The sequence below is a fragment of the Varanus komodoensis genome, unplaced genomic scaffold (assembly GCF_004798865.1).
Source record: "Varanus komodoensis strain SLA01 unplaced genomic scaffold, ASM479886v1 scaffold2, whole genome shotgun sequence".
NCBI classification, from domain to species: Eukaryota; Metazoa; Chordata; class Lepidosauria; order Squamata; family Varanidae; genus Varanus; species Varanus komodoensis.
In genome coordinates this window covers 44,396,924-44,424,006 of record NW_025335568.1, presented here as the reverse complement: position 1 = coordinate 44,424,006, position 27,083 = coordinate 44,396,924, and the positions used below count along the sequence as shown (strand labels likewise).

General features: G+C 41.2%; 1 protein-coding gene across 1 annotated transcript in view; it reads right to left on the bottom strand.

Moving 5' to 3' along the window:
- Positions 1-588: 588 nt before the first annotated feature.
- The window catches only part of LOC123022859 (ATP-dependent translocase ABCB1-like), a 39,499-nt gene continuing 13,004 nt past the window's right edge, over positions 589-27,083 (bottom strand). The window contains 18 exon segments of the mRNA XM_044428956.1: positions 589-786; positions 919-1,065; positions 2,695-2,901; positions 3,201-3,398; positions 4,516-4,672; positions 5,990-6,130; positions 7,234-7,334; positions 8,612-8,815; positions 9,593-9,676; positions 10,934-11,011; positions 14,365-14,469; positions 15,221-15,367; positions 17,214-17,459; positions 18,131-18,292; positions 20,022-20,192; positions 24,309-24,512; positions 26,232-26,357; positions 26,861-26,971. Of these exon segments, the coding sequence (XP_044284891.1) occupies positions 589-786; positions 919-1,065; positions 2,695-2,901; positions 3,201-3,398; positions 4,516-4,672; positions 5,990-6,130; positions 7,234-7,334; positions 8,612-8,815; positions 9,593-9,676; positions 10,934-11,011; positions 14,365-14,469; positions 15,221-15,367; positions 17,214-17,459; positions 18,131-18,292; positions 20,022-20,192; positions 24,309-24,512; positions 26,232-26,357; positions 26,861-26,971 (2,787 nt within the window).

Genomic DNA, 27,083 nt, shown 5'->3' with positions numbered 1-27,083 from the left:
CATTTTATCATCATCACAAAGCTGTGAGGTAGGTTTCACAGAGAGTCAGTGACTAATCCAAAGTCATTCAGCGAGCTTCTTAGCTGAATGGTGATTAGAACCTGGATTTCCTGGACAGTAGTGCAGCATTCTAACTGCACCAGTCTTTTGAGTCAGAAGACTACAAAATGAAGTCATGCTGAAACAGAAGACGTAACTAGCCAGGATGATCATGTGAACCCCATTAGTGTGTATGAAGAGGCATGTTTTCTCTGCACATTGTCTCTAGAAACACATCATGACCAGCCTTAATAATGACTAGAATCCAAAGTACTGTTTCAAGTGTACTTGATGTTTCACAATGCCTAATGATGGCTCTCCCATCCCTCATCCCTTTAAATGGAAATTCCCTTGCCTTTCATACTTTCAGTTTCAAAAACTGTTTGCCATGTTACAGGAAGTTGCAAGAGGTGTTATTCTTTGACAATCAGAGGTGGAGAGCTTCCTTGGGCATGTAGAAAGAACACTGTCAGCTCTTGAACCTTGACCATGACTTTTCCATACAATCTTTAGCTAGTTCTGTGAATAGGACAGATCTTACAGTCTCATTTAATGGGATACTTGTGCATTGACAAGAGCGTAATAGAACCCCTTCAATGTCAGCAGCTGGTTGTGAGTTCCGTGTTCCATTACTTTGCCATTGCAGATTACTGCTATGATGTCTGAAGTCTGGATAGTTGATAATCTGTGAGCAATAACAATGCAGGTTCGACCTTTTCTAGCTTCATCCAAGGCCTGCTGGACAATCTGCAACCAAAGGCAAAAGGCAAACATCTTTACATGGCTAGCACAGGGAAGGATTTTCCCTGCTGGGTTCTCTAAAAATCAGTTAACTATTTATTCCATGTTTTCTAGGTAGCATGGCAAGGATGTACTGACCTTTTCACTTTCCGTGTCAAGAGCTGATGTGGCTTCATCCAGAAGCAGAATTTCTGGTTTTCGGACGAGGGCACGAGCTATGGCTATTCTTTGTTTCTGTCCTCCTGAAAGCTGAACTCCATTATCACCTACACGAGTATTGTATTTCTGTATTTGAAAAGAAAAAATAAGAATACAAGTTGCGTGCATATTGTGAGAAACCTGTTACAAGGTAATATTTGTGGCTCCAATGTGCCAGGTTTTCATCAGGTTTTCATAATCACTGTGGATTGTGGCATGTGCTGCGTGGCTTCTGCATATTCAAGATACAAATGCAGCTTGATGTGATGTCTGAACCTAGCAGAGCTGGGTTGTTGGCCTGTTTAACAAACCACCAAAATTGATGGACTATTTTAGGGTTGCATATAGTTTGTTAAATAAGCCAGGATGTAATATTTCATCATAAAGCCAGGGTGTGCTGCATTTATCATGACACAACCCATATAACCCCTGTGACCTGGGTGAGTCAGTCCTTTAGAAGTAGAGGTCCCACACAGGAAGGAGCTAGGTAGAAGAGAGGCAGTTTGACCAGCTGCACAGATGAATGTTAAAGAACAGATGGATGCTGGTGGTTTCCTGTTACCTTGTGTAATGACTAAGGCCTTGAAACTATGATTTCTAAGCTGTCATTTGTAGCTTTGTTGTACGGAGGTAAAGTATTACTGTACAAGATTACTGTAATAATCTAAGTATTACACATAGATTACTGAAGAGTCCAATATCTTCTGGAACTGGAGAAACATTGTGACTGGGTAATGCCAAAACTGCAAGCAATATTTCTATATTTCTGTTTGGACTCAGAAAATTTGCTGCATTTATTTCTACTGGGCAGTGACTGTACATTTTTGTCAAAATATAGTTCCCATTAAATGCATGCTTATTCAATTCTCTTTGCAAATGTTGCTCTAATTAAGTACCATAGAACCAACATAAGCAGAAACTATATTGTCTCAAAGTTTTGCAAAACTATGATATTAAAAGAGGACAGGTCTGTCTGTCTACTCCATAGCATCCAGACCATGGAATCTGGATACCTGAAGTTTGACATGCATACAAAGGGGAGACAAGAAGTGTGAACAATGAAGTTATTTTGCTTTTCAACATACTTAAATAATGTTAAATTTGTCACTGCCTTGAATGCCTATGGATTTGTCTTCAGGCACGTGCTGGTAGACTTCCACAACGAGCATGCAGCTTTGCCATTGACACAGTTGGAGGGCAGTAAGGCGTATTCCAAGAAGCAGAATTAATGGCTGCCCACTCCATCCTGTTGAGACAGCCCTCCCCAGAACAGTTCTGCACCTTTGCATAAAGGTAAGGGTAAAGGTTTCCCCTTGACATTAAAGTCCAGTCATGCCTGACTCTAGGGGGTGGTGCTCATCTCTGTTTCCTAGCAGAGGGAGTCAGCGTTTGTCCGCAGACAGTCTCCATGGTCATGTGGCCGGCATGACTAAACACCTAAGTGCACAGAATGCTGTTACCTTCTTACCAAAGTGGTACCTTTTTATCTACTTGCACACTTTTGAACTGCAAGGTTGGCAGGAGCTGGGACGGAGCAACGGGAACTCACCCCGTTGTGCAGATTCGAACCGGAGACCTTTCAATCAACCAGCCCAACAGCACAGCAGTTTGAACCACTGCGCCACCTGCATCTTTGCATACACTGATGTATTTTGTATCTCCTGTTCATTAGAGATGCTCCAAAGAAAGTGGAGTACAATGTAAGGATGTCTTTACCTCTGGGAGACTGAATATAAATTGGTGAATATTTGCTGCTTTAGCGGCTGCTTCCACTTCTTCCTGGCTGACCACCCTGCTGTTGTCTCCATACTGGATATTCTCTGCAATGCTGCAGTCAAACAGAACAGGTTCCTGTTGCACAAGGCCCAGCCTGGATCTGAACCACTGGATGTGTAGACACTTGGTGTCAACTCCATCTGCTAACTGCAAGCAGAAAGGCAAGGAGGGAACTACAAAGATGCCTGAAGCAAAGATCCTACACATTACAGGGATGGCACTGGGAACAAAAGAGCCTTCCCATAAAACCCTCATCCTGGGCATTTGCTCATGTGGATCACTGCCCTGTTTCCTCTGCCTCCATTCCACTTGGAATAAATATGTGACTCACATTGAAAAGTACTCCTACTCACTAGAGCCAGCACTGGGAATCAATTGCAAAAGGAGCATTTCTGATGGAGTGCTTACTCCCAGCGTAGATGCAGAAGGAGTCACCACCGACTCACCACTTGTCCTGATCGCGGGTCATAGAACCGCTCCAGAAGCTGGATGGAGGTGCTTTTGCCACAGCCGCTGCTCCCCACCAGTGCCAGAGTCTGCCCTTTGGTAACCTGTATACTGAGCCCTTGCAAAACTTGAACTTCTGCTCTGGCTGGATATACAAAATGGACATCCCTGAATTCAATGTTCCCTTCAAATTTTTCCTGTAGAGAGTAAGTGGGGAGAGAATTAACTCAGGCATGTACTGCTAAGAATTTACACATTTGATTTTCTTAACAAAAAATAATTCTGAGCACAAGACACTAGTCCTTGCATCATTTAAAATATACAATGATTTTTCTGTAATGTAATTTGTCTGTAATGATTTCTGTATACATGGCACTTTGACCATGTATAGAGCAAAGAATTTGATTCCATTTGAAAAGATACCTCCCATATTCTTTTTCTGATGAGCAATATGAAATTTTTCTAAAAGAAAGATGATTTTTAAAGTTTATGTCCACCCCCTAAGGCAATATATATTGCATTTACTTTCCTGATTGCTCTGCTTTTAGAAATGGCTGGTTCCATCTATTCTTTTTACATTTTATGTATACCTGGACAGCAAACATTTTAAAATAGTAAAACACTGGAGACAATGCAGCTGAAAAGAAGCAATGTAGGACTCGGGGATGGACTCCATTTAAACATGTACTTAACTTTTCCATTAAAAGTAAGGAGACTGGCAGAGAAATCCTCTGCATTCTTATTCAGAAATAAGTTTCACAATGGTTAATAGGGAAGGGGATTCTTGATACAGGCATGGTGAATTGGTAGCCCTGCATATGCAGTTGAACTCCAACACCCATCATATCTAGCCAGTATAGTCCTTCATCAGGGATAATAGAAGTTGCCACCCCAAAATAACAACTAGATATGTGTTGGTTATCCCAGTAAGAATGTAAAAGTTTAGCTTTTTAAAAGTTTAACTTTGGCTGGAATCTGCTATTTGTCCATGTTGGTTTTGCTTTCACATATTAAAGTGAAACATCATTCCAAAATCACAACTTAAGGAATTTTTTCTTCTCATAAAATTCACAGCCTTGATAAGAAAGAGCTTAGAATATTTTAATTTCTAGCAAGGACAGTTGTGATTCTTTTCAACCTTTCTAAAGATGCATAACTCGTCAGGTTTTCTGTAAGATTTTTTTCCAGATTAGATTGACAGGGATCAAAACAAACATCACTATTGTTAATCATTTATACTGAACCTGTGAAAATAAAAGTCAATTTAATGCATTAAATCAGCTAACATGATAAGAACAATTGGCAAAATCTTACCAATTTTTCACCCCTTTCGCTATAGCTGTCAATAAGCGGCTTGTGATCCAAAAGCTGAAAAATTCTTTGGGCAGCTATTTTTGATTTGCCAAAATCAGGTGCAAGGGAGTTAGCACGAGAAAGCTCCAGACTAGCAAAAAGTATCAAAACAAAAACTCTGGAAGCACAAAACAGGGAGTAGTATTAGAACCCAAAGTATATACTCTAACTTAACATATTGTACTGGTGCCCTTAGGTGAAAGCAGTTGAAAAAGGAGAGGGCAGCAGATTAGGAGAGGCAAAGGTGGCCTATAAACATGGTTACGATCTTACTGGGTATGGCATGAAGAGGAGTTTTGGTGAAGGCATGAATCCCATCATGGGACTGTCACTGGATGTCTGTTCCAAGATTGCTGTTCATTATTTAGGGGCTGGGGAGAGCAGGGGAGAATAGTCACAGCTAGTGAAAAGTTTCCAGTTGTAGCAGGCACAGGACAGAAGACAAAGCTGCTGCAGGGTCCCCTTGGATATCACGGAAGGAAGGAGGTGGAAGAGGGGCGATTCCACAGTGAGCCCAAGCATCTGTCCAGGACACCACAGGTCATTTCATAAAAAGCATTTCACTATGTTTCATGAAGAGGGTGGATTGTTGTATTGTGCTAACCTGCCCATTATTTGTCATGCAACCTTTACTGAAGATGTATTTGTAAAAAGAGTTTCATGCTACCCAAGTACTTAAATCAATAAAAAAGTATATAAGACTCCAAATGATTACCTGGGATTAATCCCACTAATTGCAAAGAACTCCACAAGTGTTATGAAGTGAAATATTGTTCTTAGCCCTCAAGTTACAGCAATAGGCCAACATCCAGTAAACAAGAACTGAAAATGTATTCTCAGTGGAGGTTGGAGTCTCCAGTCACAGTGGGGCACTTCACCTAATCCAGACCACAGTTTCAACTTTCCAGGAACTATCCATGGTGCTGAACATGTTGTGGGACCGGGAGCAGCACCACGAACAGATTTAAAGTTCATCCTGAAACCCAGAGTGGAGAAACCATTCCATTGACATTGGACCTCCCAGTCTCTGCTATTCTGATATGTTGGCTAGGAGTGGGAATTGAACATGATGTGTTAGACAGGGGCAAGTCCCAGAAATATATGCCCTTTTTTGTCCCTTTCAGGATCACCTGAGCATGTGGCTACACTAGAAGAACCACAGGAACATTGCACAACACCTTTTGCCAAAGTACAGGTTTCCATGTGCTCCTCAGATGTTGGTTAAAGGGCTGCAGATCTGGCAGCAAATACTGAGTTCAAAAGACATACAATCAGAGCAAAGGTCTATCTAGGCCAGCATTCTGTTTCTTACTATGACTAGGCAGATACACTTGGAAGGACAAATTTTGCTCCTCAGCAGCTGCTATTCAACAGCCTTCTGCTTCTGAACTAGGGAGTTTGCATACAACTTCATGAACTCATAAAATATACTTACATAAAAAGTTGTTCAGAGGTAATGAAACAATGGGAAACGGCCCATGCTCCAAATCGGAAGATGATGGCATGTACAAAAAAGCTAGAACCTTGAGCTATGGCATAAGAAGTGCTGATAAGTAGAGCTTTCTTCAGAGAGTCTCTGTTAGGAAAAAAATAATCCCAGTGAAAAGGAATCACAATTTATAATTATATGCAAAGGAACAGCAGGCAGAGTATCTATCGCTCAAAACTTTGACTTCTATCATTAATTCTAAACAAATACACTAAGGATTTGAATTCTAGTTATTTAATTTTGTTGATTTCATTTGCATACCACCCAGTAGTCAATGTTTTTGCAGTGGAACACAAAAATTACTAAACAAAAATATAACATGCTTTAACATAAAAAAATAGAAAAACAACAGTTACATGAAAATATAGGGACTGGATAAAACAATTGAAATAAAAATCGCTACCATGTAGCATCAGAACCAAGGATTAGAGAACAGTCTTAAAAGAGCACTGAGAAGATAAAAATCCTGGCACCAAGCAGCTCTCACTAGGAAGAGCATTCACAACTGCGAGCTATAACTGAGAAGACCTTCTTCCTCAGTGTCATTCTCCAAACCTCCTTTGGGGAAGCACTCAGAGAAAGGCCTCAAATGATGAGTTCAGTATGCAGGCAGATTCATACTGGAACTGTGGTTCTGAGACATGTAAGGCATACATGTCAAGCCCAGCAGCATCATTGCCCTGTCCACATGAACACAAAACCTTTTTGGGGCAGTGGTATCCCTCCTGCCATCTCATCTCTCTATACCCTTCCATCTTGAAAGATGGTTCATCCATACACAATGGACATATCATGGAAGTAGCACAAACCTACATATATACAACATAACTGGTGGAGCCCAGTAAGTCCTACTTAACCCCAGGGCTGGGCAAGAAAGGACTGACCATATGAGCTGTGTCAATGAGCCCTAGTTTTAAGCAGATGTGCATAGGTTTTTTTCTATTGATTTATGCATGTGATATAAAGTAAGGCCTGTTGCTGTGGGACTCTACATATGTGTTCACCACTTATCTGGTGTCCAATAAGCATATATGACCTGTGTGGGGGAGCAGAACAAGATATATCCCAGTGTTGCACAGGATCATTCCAAATTTCCAGAATTGTAAATAGTTATTATGCAAATGCCTTCCCGTGTTTGTGTGTAAGAGTGTCATGTTCTAAAAATAAATCAATTTGTGTGTAAACTTTACCTGTATGGAACTTCTAAGCTTGCCTTATATTTCTCAAAAAAGGTATCTTCACTTGTCAATGCAGCTACAGTTCTTATATTTTCTATAGCTTCTGTTGAAATCTAAATTAGCAAAATATGGTGCATATGAGACTCAAAAAGACAAGAAAAAAGAAAGCTCATTTACTAAAGGCTACATGCCACCTGTGAGGTCCTTATCATAATATTATTACATCTCATTCATGCCCCAACTTAACAAGGTTCTCCTCCTCTCCATGTTCTGTGAAGGGTGGCTTCTGCTTGCCTCCTTCGAAGTGGGCTTCCACTAAGCTTCATCTCCACTTCAATAGCACTCCATCCAGTCCACCTCTCACAGCCTGTTCCTTAATCGCCTACAGGCATGGGCACATCTCCCCACCAACCTTTGATTTCATTGTAAGTGGGGGAGGAGAAACCATAACACAGAATAAGAGAAAGTAGGATATTACTGTGCTAGTTTCCTTGATTCTGCTTTGCATGGTCAAAAGAGATGTTGTTGAAGGGAGGGAAAGAGGAGAGTGGAGAGAGGAGAGAGAGCAGGTGCAAAGCAGGGTAAAGCAATGCTGTGCTCATTCTGCAATCCTCTTTCCTTTGCTCACTTGCATACATACACCTGTTGTCTCTGTGTTTTTTCTTTCATGGAAGCTGAGAGCAAGTGGAATAGTAAACACAGGGTTAATTACCTAGATAAACTTCTGCAATGTTTCATATCTGAAGTATTCTTGCAATACCAACCAAAATGTAACATCCAGAGTACCTTGGAGAAAGTCCTGCCTCCACTGTGGGCTCTAACGTTGGCACCCTTCTGCTATTTTGGTAGGTAGCCAAGCTCACTGCCTGATCTGATTTGGCAGCCTGAGACATGCAAAAATGGCTGGGTAAGTGCATCTTGTTTTCTGTGCAACTTGAAGCTTGTGTGGCCCCACTATGGCTTTTTATTAACCTGCTTTTTTATCCATTTACTTTAGTGTTCTGTATTTTAATTCAGCATATGCAGCTTTACAGAAAATTTTCCTGGGATCCACTGGGAAGGGCAGCACAAAGCACTCTAAATAGCCGATGCACAAGAGGCTCCTGGTGAAGTTTATCTATCTATCTATTTATTTATTTATTAAAAGACTTTCTATCCCATCCCCTACAGAACATCTCAGGACAGCTTACAATAATAAATACTGGTGCCTTATTCAGTTTTAAGAGCAGTGCTGGATATAGTGTCCCCATCCATGGATGGGGAACTGTGTGCCTCCAAACATTTCTGAACGACAACTCCCATCAACCTGGCCCTTCAGCCACAATGGGAACTGGAGATCAAGAACATCTGACCTAATCACAGCCATGCATCTTACGTAAGAAGCACTTACTCTTCCAGCTTCATGAAGGGCTTTTTGATCCTTTGCTACATAACCAGTCAGGAATTTGACACAAATGGCCTGCAACCCAGCGAAGACAGGCATACAGGCCATGATGAGCAACGTCACTTGCCAGCCATGTGCAAGGGCAACAACTACTGCCGACCCTACAGCGAAGGTAGTCAGGATCAATAAGGCCAGCCAACTTCCAGTAGCCTTAAAAAGCAAACACAAAACACACATCTGGGGTTTCCATTTTTCTGGCTTAAAGGATTCCTTTAAAACAAACAAGCAATGCGGTCTGTTCATTCCAAAGTTACAATATGAAATGGAATAACTAGTTCACCATTTCAGCAGCTTAGGAGGCAACCCTATAGCCTTCTGACATTGTCTACGGTGGGCCATCAGATTACTGGGTGTCTTGTGCAATTACTGCTACAGATCTTTGTGTTTGTATTAGAAATAGAGTGCAGGTAATGGTGCAAATCCATTTTTCCTTTTTCTCAATGTCTTGGAGAGAGAGCCTTGATGAAGACCACCCCTGCAGATGCTCTTCCTTCTCCAACTGTTACCAGCAGCAGCCATTTCAGCAGGCTCTGCAGAAGAAAATGAGAGTCCTGCTGAAATATGTGTTCCCTCTCTTCCCTTTCTCTGTCCTTTTGAGTTGTGCCTTCTTAGAGTGAAATCTGCTGAATGGAAGTCTCTTCTTTATTGATTATATGCAAGTCTCTCAGTGAGCTTTTTTGGTGGAGAAGCAGCATAAAAATACTTCTATAAATGACCTAGTCAAATAAATGACTAGGTTTAAAACTCAGCTTATGACAAGCCAAATCAGTGATGGCAGCTTCAAAGTAAGATACTGCCTGTGTGATTTGAAATCTTTGGTAGTTTCCAACTTTCCTATGTACTAGGCTGCATTGTACAACACCTTCTTGTTACAGATACTGCAAAGGTTATTGCAATGAAACAAGCAAACAATAAGTTGGAACATACTCCTTTTACTTGGGAAGCATCTGTTGCAAGTCTGGTTAACAGAATCCCAGTGCCATTCTTAGGGTCATCAAACCATCCAATATCCTAAAAACAAAAAAGATGGTTCATGTAAGTTTTGCACTTGCAAATGGCTCATCAAAACTCAGTTTGCTGGCTATTCATTAAACTAATCGCCAAAGCTTATGTCCATCTTTTGAGAGGTTTTACCATAGATAAAATATTAGACATTTGTTCTAGTTGGTTGTTCAGCAACGAGGGTGAACTTGCTGACCTGATGAAGTCAATATCAATTTAAAGTGCAGCCATGCTTAAATGACCCTCTAGATTAGGAGGACTTAGTTGTTCCCTCACCTGGATCACTGTTACCTGAAAGTGATTTCTCAGTTCAGTTACTTCCCCAGAGAGATGGAAGGACAGGAGAGGTATGATGTAGATCTAAGTGCTATTATTGGTTTAACCTGCCTTGCAGAGTGCATTCTACCTACTTTCCTTCGTTTGGAAATGTGAAGACACCCTGCTTGCTAAAGATGGAGGATCACCGCTTTAATTCTCATCAATGAAATCAAGCCTCCTTTTCCTATATGCTTTGCCCAACTGGTTATTAAGAAGATAGAATGCTTACTGCCTACCACAAACGACCATAATATTTGAGGAAGACATATTAAGTTTAGTTCTACCACAGAGGAACATCAAAGCTGGATTGCTGCTTGCTTTCACTATGCCAAATGAAACATAGATTATGATATCTCTTGTTCTGTAGCGCTATGATTAAGATATTTTCATGTGGGAAGCAGAACTAAGAAATGATTGGGAATTTGATTGCAAACTCTCTTGCCAACATCTTCCAACTAGAAACTATTGGAACCTAGGAGAAATCAAGCCATGACGTGCAGTGTTCTCCCTTGCAACATTAAGTCCTTCATGTTAAGAATCCCAGAAAAAGCTGAGAGAGTTAGGATGCACAGATTTTGCATACAGAAGATCACAGGTTCAAGTCTTGCCATCTTCAGGTAGGGCTGGGAAGAGACCTTTGTGAAACATCCTGGAGAGCTGTGGTCCATCTTTATATTCTACAGAACACTGATCCTGAAAGACTGATGGCCCAGCTTGGTATGTCTCAAATTAATTGTGCCTAATGTTTTACACATTATTACAGAAGTTACTGTTTACCATGTGTGCTGTTGCATAACCTCCCCTAGTTTGATCTGTTGTAGTATGGGGCAAATGCCGAAGCCAATGGACCAAAGTTCAGATCCATCATAAAAGTATACTTTTGTTCCCCCTTTTATATGTTCCACCCTTCCACCAAAAATACTGCTCAAACCAGCTGCATCTTGTTACCTGTTGAAGCAATGCTTTGAATGAAAGTGATCTCAATCGCATAGTCAGTGTATCCCCAGACTTTGCAAATGTGAAACCCTGAAATAAATAAAGATAGATACATTAATATTATCTTACAGGAAAATGTGATAACATTTTAAATAATAATATCTTGTAGGAAGTAGGTGATACAAAATCCTTATAAATAATGCGTCATGCTCTGGTACAATTCCGTATGTTTATTACATTTCTATGCCACCTTTTTTTCTATAGTGAGGAGCCCAAGGCAACTCACATAGCCCTCCATAGTTTAGACTGGAGAAGGATTCCATAAGGCTGACAATTAGTTAGGGTTAGGGTTAGTTACACAAGAATAGCACAGACCATTATGATCTATTTCGGGGGTGCTGAACCTTAGGCCAGAGGCACAAATCCAATCATCCTTAAGTTCCCCAGATGGGAGCCCCCTTCCTTAGCCCCACCTCCTTTCCCCAGGCACAGATCATTTGGTGACCCTCACCCTTGGAACGGCTTTTACCATTGCAAAGTTGAAATTCCTCTACGACGGCTTAGTTATTGGCACTGAGAGCCTTAAGTTAAAAGGGTATTTTGGTAAAGCTAAAGGGCTTATTCCTTTTGTCTTCTGCCCTGTCTGTCTCTGGAATGTGCCCCCTAAGGGCTATTCCAAAACTAAATTTGACCCTTGTGCTGAAAGGACCTCAAGGGCTGAAAGGACCCCTTGTGCTGAAAGGACACCATTACTGGTCCACATTCCAGTATTGCTTGTAGAGTTTGGAAAGAAGATCAGCTTTCAAGACAAGGTGATCATTGCCTTTTCACCCATACTCCCCAAATTATGGCACTATCCAAGTTTTAGGTACACTTGTAATTTCTGAAGGATACAGTTACTTCCCTACAGGCATTTGTATGCTACACTTTTTATTATTTTATTTATTTGGAATTTTTGTATGCCATCCCATTCGCATAAGCCTTGGGATGGCTTCCAACATCATAAATAAATACACATATAAATACATACATATAAAATCTGGATACTTAAATGAATACAGCTCTACTTCCTTAGTCTTATCTCTCAGTTATTATTTTGCTGGTTGCTGCCAGACATCACCTCTGTATTTAATGGTCGTGCTTCTGTTTCAATCTCAGGAAGTTTATAAGGTGCTGGCTTTATTCCTCATCTATCTGGTTTTGACTCTAATGTCTTAATTTCTCTGTGGTTCCTTGAGCCCAGTGAATTCTTTAAGTCAGGTTTGTTTCTGGTTCCTACATCAGACTTTGTTTTAAATTTTAGTCCCCTTTTTTGAAATGGATTACTAGCTTACTTAATTATTTGTTATTTTTAATCCATTCAATAATACATATTTTCAGAAGAACTAAGAAAGTACAATAAAGAAAGAAATATTTTTCACTGAAGGAGAAGTCCAATAGAAGGACTGAGTGAAAGAAGAAAGAAATCAATGTACAAACAAAACCAAATTCAATCCAGCACAGAATCTTTCACTTTCTACTTGCTTGCTGCAGTCAGGAAAAGTAACAGAGAGAAACAGAAGAGTAGACATTGCTTTTATTATAATTCACTTTTAAATACCTCTTCACAAAGTCAGTAATTAGAAAATCCCTGGTGAAACAGACATGAGGATTAGAAAGTGGATCCATCCATCCTTGACACCCTCCCTTGTTCTGTCAGCTCATAAGTGGTTTAGAGAAATGAACCCAAACAATGCTATTTGGACAGAAGACAGCATAGCTGCATTACCAAAGCCAAAATCTCTAACTGAGCCTTGAAAAGATCCAGCAATGGCTCTGATGGATTTGGAGGGAAGCTTTCTTCACCTTGGGGAAGACTTAACAAACCCAAATGATGGCAGTGCAAAGTAACAGCAGCAAAACATGGCTTGTTAGATTCTGTAAGCACACCAGTTACATTATTTACAAGTGCAGTTTCTTATGGGCTTGTCTCTTGCTCAGGCATCAAGGAGGCATCAATTGAAAACTATGAATTATGCAATGGCCAGAGAGAAACAGAAGAAAATCCTATGCTACACAACCTCCAGAAAGACATGTGTGTGTAGGGGAACACCAAAGATGTTGTATGCCACCAAATTGTCATAATTTGTGAGCAGGAGAGTTCGGGCAAGCTAAGTTCCAAATGTTCTTTAATCACTTTGTTGGGGAAGGAGATGACACACATCTCCTCCTCTCACATCACATATTTAAAGTATGGGGCATACAGTTGAAAGGCTCTAAATTATTTAGAATAGATATACCCACTGCAAAGTCCTATGGGAAAGTCAAGCTTGTCCTTTATATAAACATTTCAGATTATATAACATCTCTTTAGAGGCTGATGAGAGCACAGCTCACCTTGAACTACAATGACTGCCAGACCTGGCTGGTGGCTGCAGCAGCTGCGGGAAACCTCTGAAAGCCACACATGCTGCTCAGGTATGTTAGTGTGCCTGTCAGAAACACTCCCCCTAGAATGTGGCCATACCTGCCCGTCACTCTAGCCAAGTGGCTTTGGGGGGCTTGTTGTGTCACCTGAGTTGGCATAGCGGTGGCTACAAACCCTACAACCAACCACAAAGAAGCCACCCCATGGCAGGAGGCAGGGAGAGATGTTATTTGGACAACATGCAACTCCAGTTCAGTCTAGGAATTAAGAAGCTTAAGAAGGGTTGGAAGAAGAGGCAGGCAGAAAGCAAAGATGATAGGTGAGATTTTCCAGTCAATTCAGCGTCAGTATGGAAAGCAGAAAGGCAAGGGTAGAAGAAAAGATTAGCTTGGTTCCATAGTTACTCAGTACCAGAACATTCTAGTACAGCTACACTACAACTACTACATAGGCCTTCTCCCTGATCCTGCAGATATTTATCTTGTTGCTCCAGGGAAAATGTCCCGAATCCTGCAGCAACTTACCCTCATCCAGATTCTGCTGATACTTACTGTATCACCGTATCAGCCTCTTTCTTGTGGTTCCTTACCCTGCTAGCTATGCACCAGTCCTGATCCTGCAGCACTGTTCTGGGAGCTTTCCATCTCTGCCTGCAGAACATACTGTGGCCCATAAGTCTGATCCTGCAATCATTAACCTGACTAATCATGTGATGTTACAAGGATTAATAAAGCCTCGGTGTGCTCCATTAACATAGTTACATCATTTTGGGGGGATGAAATTTAGAAACTGACATATTACCCCTGAGGGAAGGTGTACTCCAATTTTATAATTCCACTTCTTTCAGATGCCCCTTCATGACAAACCCTATTAAGTAGCCAGCTTTTCCGAACCAGATACCCTCCAGATGTGTTGGATAACTCCCATTATCCACAGCCACTCACCTTACTGACTGGGGATGATAGAGTTATACTCTGAAACATCTGGAGAGTGCAAGGTAGGGGAAGGCTGAAGTAGGTGTGATCCTACTGCTTACCTGGACTATATATGTTATTAAGCTGATTGCTCCCAGCAGAAGAAAAAATAGAGAAAACATCGTTGCATTTTGGCTTTTCTTTACAACATCTTGTTCTTCAAAAACCTAGGTTGCAAAGCACAGATTCACAGGTACTTAAAATAATGTCTTGTTTACAGTCATTTTATTTATTTCAGCTGAGCCACACACTAACTTTCCACCTGTAAGTCACTTTTGATGCTACTGTTTTCTCACCTCCCTCACAGAGGTTGCCTGATTCTCCAGATGTCCCTGCACCACACTGAGAGCATGGTCTCTTCCACCCACATTGCTTCTACATTGCTGGTTACTACTTGGTATTCCTAGCACCACATCAAAAGCTATGTGAGAATGTCTACACAAATTCCCTATGCTTCATAAAACAGAAGCTTTATGTAGTCCAGTGGCTTTCTAGAAATTCAATGTGCAACTTATTACAGGGTTTGAAAAATAGTAAATTAGAGAAAAGCTACTTGGAAATCAATTTATATGTTTAAAATATTTGTATGTGTTAACATAAATGGTTTTCTATGCTGTTTTGACAGATAAAATATTACAAAATTGAAAGGACAAATAGCCACCTCTGATAATACAGTGACCTGAGGACTGAATGGATTTTAATGGCACTTGGATTTTTTCCTAGATGGGGCCATTATTTGCTACAGAAGCCTAGTATATTTTAACAATTCAACTCTATACCAAAGCCTTCCACTCTATACTACAGCCTACATAAACCTTGGGAAAGTGCCCGATTCACATAGAGAAGCCCTAATACACTAAGAAGGACAGAAAAAGGCTTGGCAGGATAGTGGAAAAGAAAGATTTTGCATGAACCTACCCCAATGATTTTACCAACAAGAAAGGCAAATGCAGAACTAACACAGCCTCCAATGGCAGCAGCAATGACTCCAACCACAATATAGCAGAATTCAGGCTTATTCAGAGCCAGAATTCTGGAATAAGGCACCTCAGGGAGTTTCTCTTCCTGTAAGAGGAAAAAATCCAGTTGTCATGGGAGTGGGAATACTGCAGAGGCAATGTAATTGCTGGGCAATAAACCAGGCATAATACTGCCAAGACATTTACATGAACTCCAAAGGTACTGACTAAGGAGAAACTTACGGAGTTACCATACATCAACTGATGTTTGTGACTCAAAAGCTTTAAAAGTTCAGTCAAAAATAAAGAAGAAATGGAACAAAAGGCTAACATGTCAAAATCTCTCTGCATAAAGCATTGCAAAAGCAAATTGGGTCAACCATCATAAAATGCACAAATGCTTTAACGAATTTTTAGATCATTCTGTTGAACTAAATGTTGTATGGAACTTTTTCAAACTAAGTTTGCCTGTAAAGTAGTTTATCAAAACCTGCCCAAAACTCATTGCCCTCATTTTGCACATCAAACAGTATTTTTATAGCTGTATCTTTTTCTAAAGAAATAGACATCTGTTTATCTTGATCTGTGAAATTATGTGAAGAAGAAATTGAGCATATGAGTAAAATATTAGATGAAGTAATGGCCACATTTTTGTGGGCCTATGTTAGTGACTGGCCCAAAGTCCCTCAGCCATGAAGTTCACTAGGTTCACTAAGGCCAGGCCCTGAGTCTCAGCCTAACCTACCTCACAATACTGTTTTTGTAGGGATAAAATGGGGTGGAGGAAGACTATGTAAACCACCTTGGGTTCCTCACAAGAATAAAAAAGACAGGATATTAATGTAATGTAATCATCATCTTATATTGGCTACATTGGCTGATACTGTTAGAAATATGACCCTATCTCAGCAAATTCAACTTCAGATGCCCAGGAATACCTATTACCTGTTTCCTTTTTCCAGTCTTAACTTTATGCTTTCTACCATTTTCCTATCTATAACTGGAAGAATTGCATGTTTACCTATCTGCTTACACTACTCAGCCTTAAAACACACACACACACACACACACACACACACACACACACACACAAAACTGAAGTCTCACCAATTGCTGCACTTTTCATTCATTACTTTGGCAGAGAAAGTGAGAGAGAGCAAGCATGTTCACAATGGATTGTATCCAGTGGTGTCTTTCCACTACTGCAAAATGCCTCCTGTTTCCAGAAGCCCTGTTTCCATTCATATATAAATGCCAAATGGCAGCTGTTTGGCTTTGCCCCTCTCTGGCACATCTGCTGATATTTTTAAATGTATGAACATTCATGGGTTCATCTATCCATTTCCTGCATTCCTAAGTTTCAAAAAGTTTCCATATTTTAAGTAGAGAAGTGCTCCAGGAATTGGGTACTATTATTCTTGATGGCCTTGTGGGAATGTTCAGAGCTTCATCATGGGGAGAAAAGGTACTCTAGGAAAGAATGGCACTTCCAGGTCAGCCTAACAGCATCTTCACTACATTCGTTCAAATATCATCTTTCCCCTCCAGGACTGAGCTCTCAGCAAAACAGTGCTTCTTACTGTTGCCGTTTCCTTTTTCTTTGCATTTTTCTTTCAGCAAGTTTTCCCCTTTCCTTGCAATAGCTACTACAGACCTTAACAATGAACTATGGAGAATCTGGCCTAGGGTAAGTGGAGCAGACTTTGTATTTCAGTGACAATCAAATGATCAATCTGCCAAGACAGAATATATTAACTTGGAAGTTCATCAAAACTGGCCCTGAACAATGATTGGATGTCACAAGTTGTATATGAAAGGTAACATATCTGGCAATTTTAACAAAAATCTTTGTTAAATATTTATTTTATTTCTAGACTGCCCACTAGCCGAAGCTCAATTACAAATGCAATATTGTAACCACAAGGTATGCATGGATTACGTTTAGAACCAACCACTTTATCCTTCTTCTCTTTCTTTGTCCAGTCCTTCCTCTTCTTCCTTTCAGAGCAATGTTTCATAGTAACATGACGGATGCTGTATGTGTTGGTCCTTCTCCTATTAACTAGTTCTGTGCCAGCAACAGGATTTTCCAAGTCATTTGTCTCCGGATTGTCTTGGTCGTCTTTCTCAGAGTTTTCAACCTCCTCCTCCTCAAAATCTGAATTTGAATTGTCATCTAGATCGTCTCCACTGTAACACTAATGATAAAATAGGATTTAGTAGAAGAAAATACATTACTAATAAAATCCGTCTCTTTCATTACCATGAATATTAAGTCCACATGTGGTACATTCTCAAATAGTACACTTCCCAGGTTCTGGACCTTCCTGCCAAGATGGGCTAGGCTAATGCAGTCTCTCAGGTACCAGCTATAGCCGAAACGCCATATTATACTGGGATTTGGAGAAAACGCAGTACATCAAGGATTAATAAATAAAGTTCTGATAGGATGTTTCATTGGCCTTTTTCAAATGCAACCCTAAACATGACTTATCACTGGGGACAAGCTGCAGCAATTTTGGGCTCTCCTGCGCACCATCTGGTATATTTGCAAGGAGGAGTTTGGAAATGTTGACATCCATTCTAAACTAAACTGTGACTTCTGAACCTAGACAAAGTGTGGTTAAGGGAAACCAGCCAACTGCAATCCATAATTTCTGGAGATGGCTTGTTTTCACTAGTTATAGTTTGGACAGAACCCTGAACTGCATCCATCTAAAAAAGAAGCAGAAGCTTCCAGTCTCCTCACAGCTGGGCTGGAGGAAGAGAGGGAAGTGGGGGTGTTGGGTGGAGGCTTGCTCTGACTTGTACTTGTACTGTTAAACCAGCTTTAGCCTTATGTGCAGAACGAGCCAGTGTCTCTGGTTACCTGTTGCATTACAAGGTCATGGTAAATGCCCTTCTGTGCCATGAGTTCTTCATGTGTCCCCTGCTCAGCAAGAACACCCTTCGCAAAGCCCACAATAACATCTGCTGTCCTGATTGTGGAGAGTCTGTGAGCAATCACAATGGTGGTACGACCGGTCCTGGCCTTAAAAGATAGGAATGGGAAGCTATGAACCATTTCAAACCAGTAAGAACAGATTATATTGAACCCCTTTCCCCAAAAATTCAATGTTGGAGGTGCTCTCAGGGGTACATTGCAGGGGTAAAGGGGGCTGAAGGCAAGATGGGGCAGGGCCAAAATACCAAAAATGCCAGAATAGTTTACCGTAATACTTTTACTGCTAGGAGCTATGCATAAAGTGGAAACTTCTCAACATTTTAGCATGCTAAAATAAAAGATCAAGGTTTGGGAAATATGCAAAGCCTGGGCAAACACCAGCTGACCAACTGTCAGAAGAAAGGGACATGGCCATTTGGAGAAAGCAGGATTGGGATCTGGAGGATTCAGAAATGATGCGCTGCAACCATACATTCAAACAACCTTGTAAGCTTTACAAACAACCTTCAAGGTTTTATTTGGACAAGGATTTCCAGATAGAGCCCTATCAAGCTGCAGTGATTCTGTCTTCTTATTCCACAGGATCTTCCACTGTTTGCATTCTGGTCCTTCATTTAAATTCTTTTGTCATTTGCCTTAATTGTCTCACATTATGGCTTGGTATTCATCCAATGTCTATCTGTGTCTTAGGGTTGAATTACTATTGCCTTGAGTAGGCTCTACCAGATTTGCTACAGGTTGCACTTTCACTGTGTCCCCTGGCTGGGACTGACATGGAAGATCTTGGTCAGATTAATTGTAATACAGGGCCAGTGTGAGTCAGTGTGGTGTAGTGGTTAAGAGTGTGGGAATGGGACTCAGGTGCTGAGTGCCTGCTCAGCTCTGAGCTCACTGTGTGACTTTGGGCCAGTTACAGACTGTCAGCCCAACCTATCTACAGGGCTGTTGTTGTGGGGATAAGTTTGAGAACTGCAAGAAGAGAATGATGTAAGCCACTTTGAGTTCATTGGAAGTAAAAAAGGTGGAATATTAATATAATAACAAGAACATGAGGAGGAGGAGGCTGTTTCTGTTGCCCCTGTCACCTCAGTTTACCAAGGTATGTTCAAAGGTATGTTTGTCAAGGTCTGTCTCCAGTGGCTTCCTACATGTTGGTTAAATTGTCTTTGCTCTTTGAGTTGCTAAAGCCTGGTAGAATCTCTAGAAAGGAGCAATACAGTGCATTGCTTGGGCACTCTGGAGGGCCAGCACTGGCTCTCCGTACAGAGACTGCAAAAGGCAATCTCCACAAAACAAGACCAAGAAACCTGCAAGCAGGGAAGGGACGCTTTGGCAAGAGAAAGTGGGCTTGCAATCAATCCAGTGATGGGCACTTGACTACACTGCCTGAGCATTAGTGGAGCAGATGACCTTTGTGCTGGTCTTGGTGAACCTGGCATCCTCAGTAGGGATCAGCCCTCTTGCAAAATGGCTCATTCACTGTACAGTCACGCAAGTTTGGATGACATGGCAGCACAGTCTGAGTATAGCAACCCCCAAACAAGCCACTCTGTGGGAAGTAGTTGAAGTTCACATGATAAGACAGCCCACTGTGGCTTGTCATCCATGTTAGGTTATTGGGTCATGTGATCCCAGTATCATTAAATGGGCCACTTCTCAGTTTACTCCCAACCCACATGAATACTAATTTACTCTTGTACATCATGAATGTTTAACACACATTTATTCCCAGCCTGATTTCCAGTCCTTTGCACTCATTCTGCATGCCTTGCTGAAACTCATCCTTGAGAGCTTGCAATCATAGTGGTGGGTTTACCTTATCAAGTGCTGCTTGCACTATGGATTCGCTCTGAGTATCCAGAGCAGAGGTAGCCTCGTCCAACAGCAGGATCTTGGGGTTTCTGGCCAGGGCACGGGCAATAGCAATGCGCTGTTTCTGCCCTCCACTCAGCTGGGCTCCCCTTTCTCCAACCATGGTGTTAAACCTCTGGGAGAATCAGACCATGAAAATCAGAGGAAATCACACCGAACTTTGACAAGCAAGGAAAGGTGGGCAGAGTGCAAGTGAGCGAGCAGAGTTTTTGGTTTCTGCCTGAAAGATACCATACCTCACCGAATATAGGAGGGACTTGTTACTCTCAGCATCAAATATCAGACTGATAGTGTCAGTAATAATTTTATCCGGCACATAAGGACATCTTAGCCAACAATAGCAGGAAAAAATCCAAATGGAAGAAACTTGAGAGTGCTCGCCTGGCACAGAATAAACCATATTCATTCATATATATGAATTCAGTTTAAGCAATTAAATTAGCTGGCTATTTATATTGAATGCTAATATTTCCTGAGAGATTAAAGGTTACATTTGCTAAAAATAAGTTTTCTGTTGACATAAGGAAGTCAATGAGTATGATGTAAACAATTGGCTGAATGAGAACAATTCAGGAATTAACACTAATTAAACAATGGCACTGGACTGGACATGGAACCACTGGACACGGTGAGAACTGGACACGGAACCACTGATTGGTTCAAAATTGAGGAAGGAGTTCAGCTAGGCTGTATACTGTCGCCCTGCCTATTTAACTTCATGAGAAAGGTGGGGCTAGATGAATCACCAGTTGGAATTAAGGTTGCTGGGAGAAATATCAACAACCTCAGATATGCAGATGATACCACTCTCATGGCAGAAAGTGAAGAGGAACTAAAGAGCCTCTTGATGCAGGTGAAGGAAGAGAATGCAAAAGTTGGCTTGAAACTCAACATTAAGAAAACTAAGATCATGGTATCCGGTCCTCTCAGTTCCTGGCAAATAGATGGGGAACGTTATTTGTTTTTCGGCACCAGGCTGAAACCTTTTTATTTAAAACTTATTTTAATTGCTAAATTATTGTATTAATTAGGATTTTTTAAAAAAATTAGCCGAAAATGCACCGGGGGTTTTTTAATGTTGTTGTTGTTGTTGTTGTTGTTTTCTTCTTTTAATTGCTATATTATTATTATTTATGTATGTTTTATGTAGTTTTTGTGAGCCGCCCCAAGGCTTTGTTGCAATGGGGGCAACATAGAAATATTTTAAATAAATAAATAAATAATAAACAAATGGAGGTAGTGACAGATTTTATTTTCCTGGACTCCAAGATCACCGCAGATGGGGACTGCAACCAAGAAATTAAAAGACGCTTGCTCCTGGGGAGAAAAGCTATGGCAAACCCGGATAGCATACTAAAAAGCAGAGACATCACCCTGCCAACAAAAGTGCGTATAGTCAAGGCTATGGTTTTCCCAGTTGCAATGTATGGCTGTGAAAACTGGACCATAAGAAAGGCTGAGCACTGAAGGATTGAAGCCTTTGAATTGTGTGCTGGAGGAGACTCCTGCAAGTCCCTTGGACCACAAGGCAATCAAACTGGTCAGTCCTAGAGGAGATCAACCCTGACTGCTCTTTAGAAGGCCAGATCCTGAAGATGAAACTCAAATACTTTGGCCACCTAATGAGAAGGAAGGACTCCCTGGAGAAGAGCCTAATGCTGGGAACATTAGATGGCAAAAGGAGAAGGGGACGGCAGAGAATGAGGTGGCTAGATGGAGTCACTGAAGCAGTTGGTGTTAGCTTAAGTGGACTCCGGGGGATGGTGGAATACAGGAAGGCCTGGAGGAATATTGTCCATGGGTTGGACACGACTTTGCGACTAACAACAGCAAAACAATGGCACATAGAGCCATACATTTTAGATAGCCACCTCAGTTCTGATTACCTCAAGACTCCAAATCAGGATGAATGGATATCTAGAAAATGTGAGTGATAAAGAAACTCTGATTTAAGAAAATTTCTGATGCACCAAGAATGAATGTGCTTGTGATTCTCCATTTTATAACAATGTGCTGGTAAAAGCCTAGATGAACAAATATTTAAATTGGGCTATTCTCATGTTTGGAGAGTACAAAAATTGGCTTGAAACTCAACATTAAGAAAACTAAGATAATGGCATCCAGTCCTGACACTTCCTGGCAAATAGATGGGGAAAAATGGAGGTAGAGACAGATTCTATTTTCTTGGACTCCAAGATCACCAAGATCACTCCAAGCAGAGACATCACCCTGCCAACAAAAGTGCGTATAGTCAAGGCTATGGTTTTCCCAGTTGCAATGTATGGCTGTGAAAGCTGGACCATGAGGAAGGCTGAGTGCCAAAGAACTGAGGCCTTTGATTTGTGGAGCTGGAGAAGACTCCTGAGAATCCCTTGGTCTGCAAAGAGATCAAACCAGTCAGTTTTAGAGGAGATCAACCCTGACTGCTCTTTAGAAGGCCAGATACTGAAGATGAAACTCAAATACTTTGGCCACCTAATGAGAAGGAAGGAGTCCCTGGAGAAGAGTCTAATGCTGGGCACAATAGATGGCAAAAGAAGAAGGGGACGGCAGAGGATGAGGTGGCTAGATGGAGTCACTGAAGCAGTTGGTGTGAGCTTGGGTGGATTCAGGGAGATGGTGGAGGACAGGAAGTTTGTCCATGAGGTCGCGATGGGTCGGACATGACTTCGCAACTAACAACAACAAAAAACAACCAGAACACTTATATGCTATACCAGTTATCTGTCTAATGTGCAAGTTATATATACCAAGTTCATTTTGATATTCAGATTGCAAAAGATTATGGAGACAGAATGATGTCCTTGGCATGGAACTATTGCAAGAGATTTTTGTCTCTAATACTGAAAGACATTTGAACTGTCCCTGAGCTGATTTGCAAGATCAAACAGCCCAACATGGCTTATGTAAGCCATGATGGGCTCTGGCACATGCTTTGAATATTCAAGCCATGGCTTGTCATGCCATTCATGACATGGGCAGTGGGGCTTCTATGAGCACTGAAAGATCCTCACATAACCCACATACAGTTCTAGGGATATGAGAGGGTTAGTTAACCTTATCAAAAGAACTACTTCCTAGCTTTGGTCACCATGACAAGCTGCAGCTTGGATCTTAAACTGAACTGCATCTCATCCTAGGCTGTTTGCTCATGTGGACTAGGTCTCAGGGTCATTCTTTCTCACAGAACAGGTTCACACAATATGAGAGGGCTTGGTAAAACCTGACCATCATGAGTCTGTTGTGCTGGCTGAACCCCTTTCCAAAGTTCCTGTGTGGTAGGATTAGGCATGTGTGAGGAAGCTGTTTTGGGTGGAAAATCCACCAGATTCCATTGTTTTGGCTTCGCAGACTTGGGTCCAATTTATATTGCACCTATGGTTCATGGAGTGCTTGCCAGAAATTGAGTGCTACACTCACTGTACTCACTTTCCCCATGTCCCACTGCCACCAGCAGCGAGTAGAAAGGGAGGTTGGTTGCTGGGAATGTCAACTGGGGAAGATTCCCAGTTGTGCAACTGGAGGTCCACAAACTCTTGCAGACTTCTTCCAGGCTTGGCTCTCTGCCTTGAAGAGAGATGAGCACAGAAGAATTTTGATGAGCAGCTGCAAACCAGGCACATCCATGACTAGGATTAGTTTTCTGAATCCATGGAGGTTATCTATGGTCTATGCTAAGGTTTCAACAGTCCACTTCAGCTTCTCTGGTCATCTGAACCCAGGAGAACCTCCATTTTGCCTCTAGTGGAATGGAAACAATACAGAGTCCTCTGGAAGTGGCCTTCAAGCTATACTACCCTTCGAAACTTAGCAACAGATCCTTCATTGCTTGCTTCATTCCCACTGGTGGTGCTCTGTAAACTACTAGACTCCTTCATACTGTCGATCTCAGAAAACTTCCTGTGGGTGTTTTGGTTGCTACCAGAATTAGATCTGTTTAGCATAGGCTTATCAATGGATTTTTCCAGCTCCTAGATGGTGGAAAGTGTATAATATTATTCAGAGTATTCTCTGACCCTGTTACCATGTACCATAAAGAAAAAAATATCATCCCTATTCATAACAAACTGAAAAGATGATAGGTCACTGAAAAAAAATCCTACCTTTGAAACTGTAAAAACTGCTTAAAAGTATTAGGAAAACAGTTCAAGGCTGACACACTGAAAGCCTTGCATATCCTCAACAGAGTTCTCAGGGTCATGACAGAGACCCTGAAAATTCAGTTACTCACATCAGGGAGCTTTGAAATGAAGTCATAAGCATTCGCTTCTTTAGCTGCCTGCTCAATTTCAGCATCAGTAATATCCTCCCGGCCATACCGAATGTTGCCTGCTATCGTGGTCCCAAACAAAACCGGTTCCTGGCTAACAATGCCAATGTTTTCTCTCAGCCACTTGATATTAAGTGTCCGGATATCATGTCCATCAATGGTAACCTGGGAGAAAGATCAGTGGAGTTTGTAAGAGCCATACAAGCAGATTTTAAGGTGGATACTTTAAACCCTAATCAGAACATTTTAGAAAGTTCAACAGGGACAAAGTGAAAGATTGGACCTGCATGTTATTTAATAAGTTTTCTTAAACTTCTGTGATATCATCACCTAAACATTTTAAAGGAAAAAGATAGAAAGCTACAAATTAGATCTGAAACTAACTTGCACTTAGGTCCCATTGTCATCAGTGTGAAAAGTTAATCATTTTAATTCTATTAATCTCAGTGAAAACTGAGTGCACCTAAATTATTTTGGATCAGATCCTATAAACAACCCCATAAATTAGCCCCACTTCACCTCACATGTCCAAGTCCTTTTTTCAGTAGAAATTCTCATTGCAATTGTATACATTGTCATGAAAATGCAGGTTTTGTTGGACTAGGCAATTTGTTACAGTAAGTGTTGAGTAGAGCAATGGAGAGCAGAGCTGTAGGCTAAGGTGGTGACCCAGAGAACACTTTGGGTCATGTGTCCAGCTTGCTTCTTAGCAGGAGGCTATGCATGATGTGAGCAGGAACAGGCATGCTCCATGCTGTAGGAAAAGTCCATGTATCTCTCTCAGCTTCAGGAGACTGGGCTAGCCAAGGCACTTAACTTTAGATTTAAGAATATAAAGCTACTTGTGTCAAAGATGGTATACCAATTATGAAATATATACAAGAATGGAATATGGATGTACATTATTAATAAATAAAAGAAAAGCAGGAAGCCAAAAATAATCCCCTTTGGTGTGAATTTGGTACAGTTCCTCTCTACCTGTTTCAAATGCTGTCAGTTTATCCAAGTTAGCTCAGCTTCTTGAAGACAAGGGAAGTGAGGCTGGGAGACCCAGCTTTCCCAGTTAAATTCAGCAGAAGGGTATGTAAACATCTTTACCTCAAGGATGAGGGAAGGAATTCACAGGGCCAGGTAGCTGGTGATTTCATACCTTTACTGAGGGCCTACAGGTTTCACACAGCAAGTAAACTTAACCAGTACCTGCAGCTAGATTTAATGCCTTTGCTGTGTGTTTTATAGAAATTCTCCATGATTCCCAAGGAAAGCTCCTAGAAAGCTCAAAATAAAAGCTGCAGTGGATAAGAAGCCCCACAAACACAAGAGTCACAAACCTTCACTACATCTTCTGTTGACAAAAACATGTTACTCATCTATGTTGTTAACCCAAGGAGCTCTTTCACCTTTGACCATTTTTATTCTGCTGAAATAATTTATGTACTAAATAAAATGAAGCCAATAGTACAGAGTCAGAACAGCTCCTAAAATTAAGTTCAGCTTTCCCCTCCAAAACACCAGAGCAGAAAATACGGAGCAGCAAAGCAGGGGGAGCAAAGATGTGAAGATGATCCTCGCCATTCTTTCTGCTCTGTACTGAATGCCCATGTGCCTTTGAGGTCAGCTGCTTATAGGCATCCTGGCAGGACTATACACTAAGTTAGATGTGTTCACCTCCCACTTCAGTAAGCGATTTTCACTGTTCTCGATTTTACTTAAGAGCACTATCTTGGTTTGGATCCAGCCCTTATAATTAATGGAAGAACTCAGATTAGATTAGTTTAAAAATGGAATGAGCTGTAATCAATGTCATGTACATTTTCCATCAACTGTCCAGTGGGTTGCCTCTTTCTACAGGAAAATGCACAGTATGAATCCATCAAAACATACCTGTCCTTCCACTGGATCATAGAATCTCTGCAGTAGCTGAATGGTGGTGCTTTTCCCGCAGCCGCTGGAACCCACAACAGCAATTGTTTTTCCAGGCTGGATTTTTAAATTTAGGCCTTTGAGAACCTGGCATTATTTTAAAAAAAATCTTTTAAAAATATGCAAAACTTTTACCATCTTTCTACCTTTAGGATGGACCAGTGTACTAATGAATTGCAAAGTAAAGACCACAGAGGTGCACTTCATAGATTTGGTGAGTGAATGACATCCTGTGTTCCAAATGCAAATGCTTCTTTTGTTTCAGTTCATGGGTTAGATTGAAACAGAAGAGCTGGGGTCAGAAGGACTGCTCCACCTGATATCTCTCCTCCCGTACCACAGCTCACTTCGTTCAGCAAGATCCTCAACATTTGCGCAACATTTTCCTGGGGTTGGAAGGCTTGCTGAGGGAAAGTGGAGGTGGGGGAGTTTGTGTCCACCAGCTCAGTTTTGTGTGCCTATATCTGGATCCAGCCCAATTTCTTACATGTTATCAGCACTTCTTCAAACAGTCAGCAAAGGGCAATAAGAATATCTCTTTTACAAATGGTTTTATCTACACAGAGAGAGGAGGGGGGTATGCATCTTACTTGAGCATCAGGTCTGGAAGGGTAGCTGAAACTGATGTTTTTGAATTCAATCTCTCCTCGGAGCTTGTCTGGCTTGAACCCTTCACCAGAACTGCTATCTAACTGACAGGGCTAGAAAGACAATTTGAAAGAAATTACTCTTCTACATGTTTAATGCAGGCCTGTTTTTCCTTCAGTCTAATGGTAAATGATATTAGAACTGCACCCTTTGAAACACTCTCTT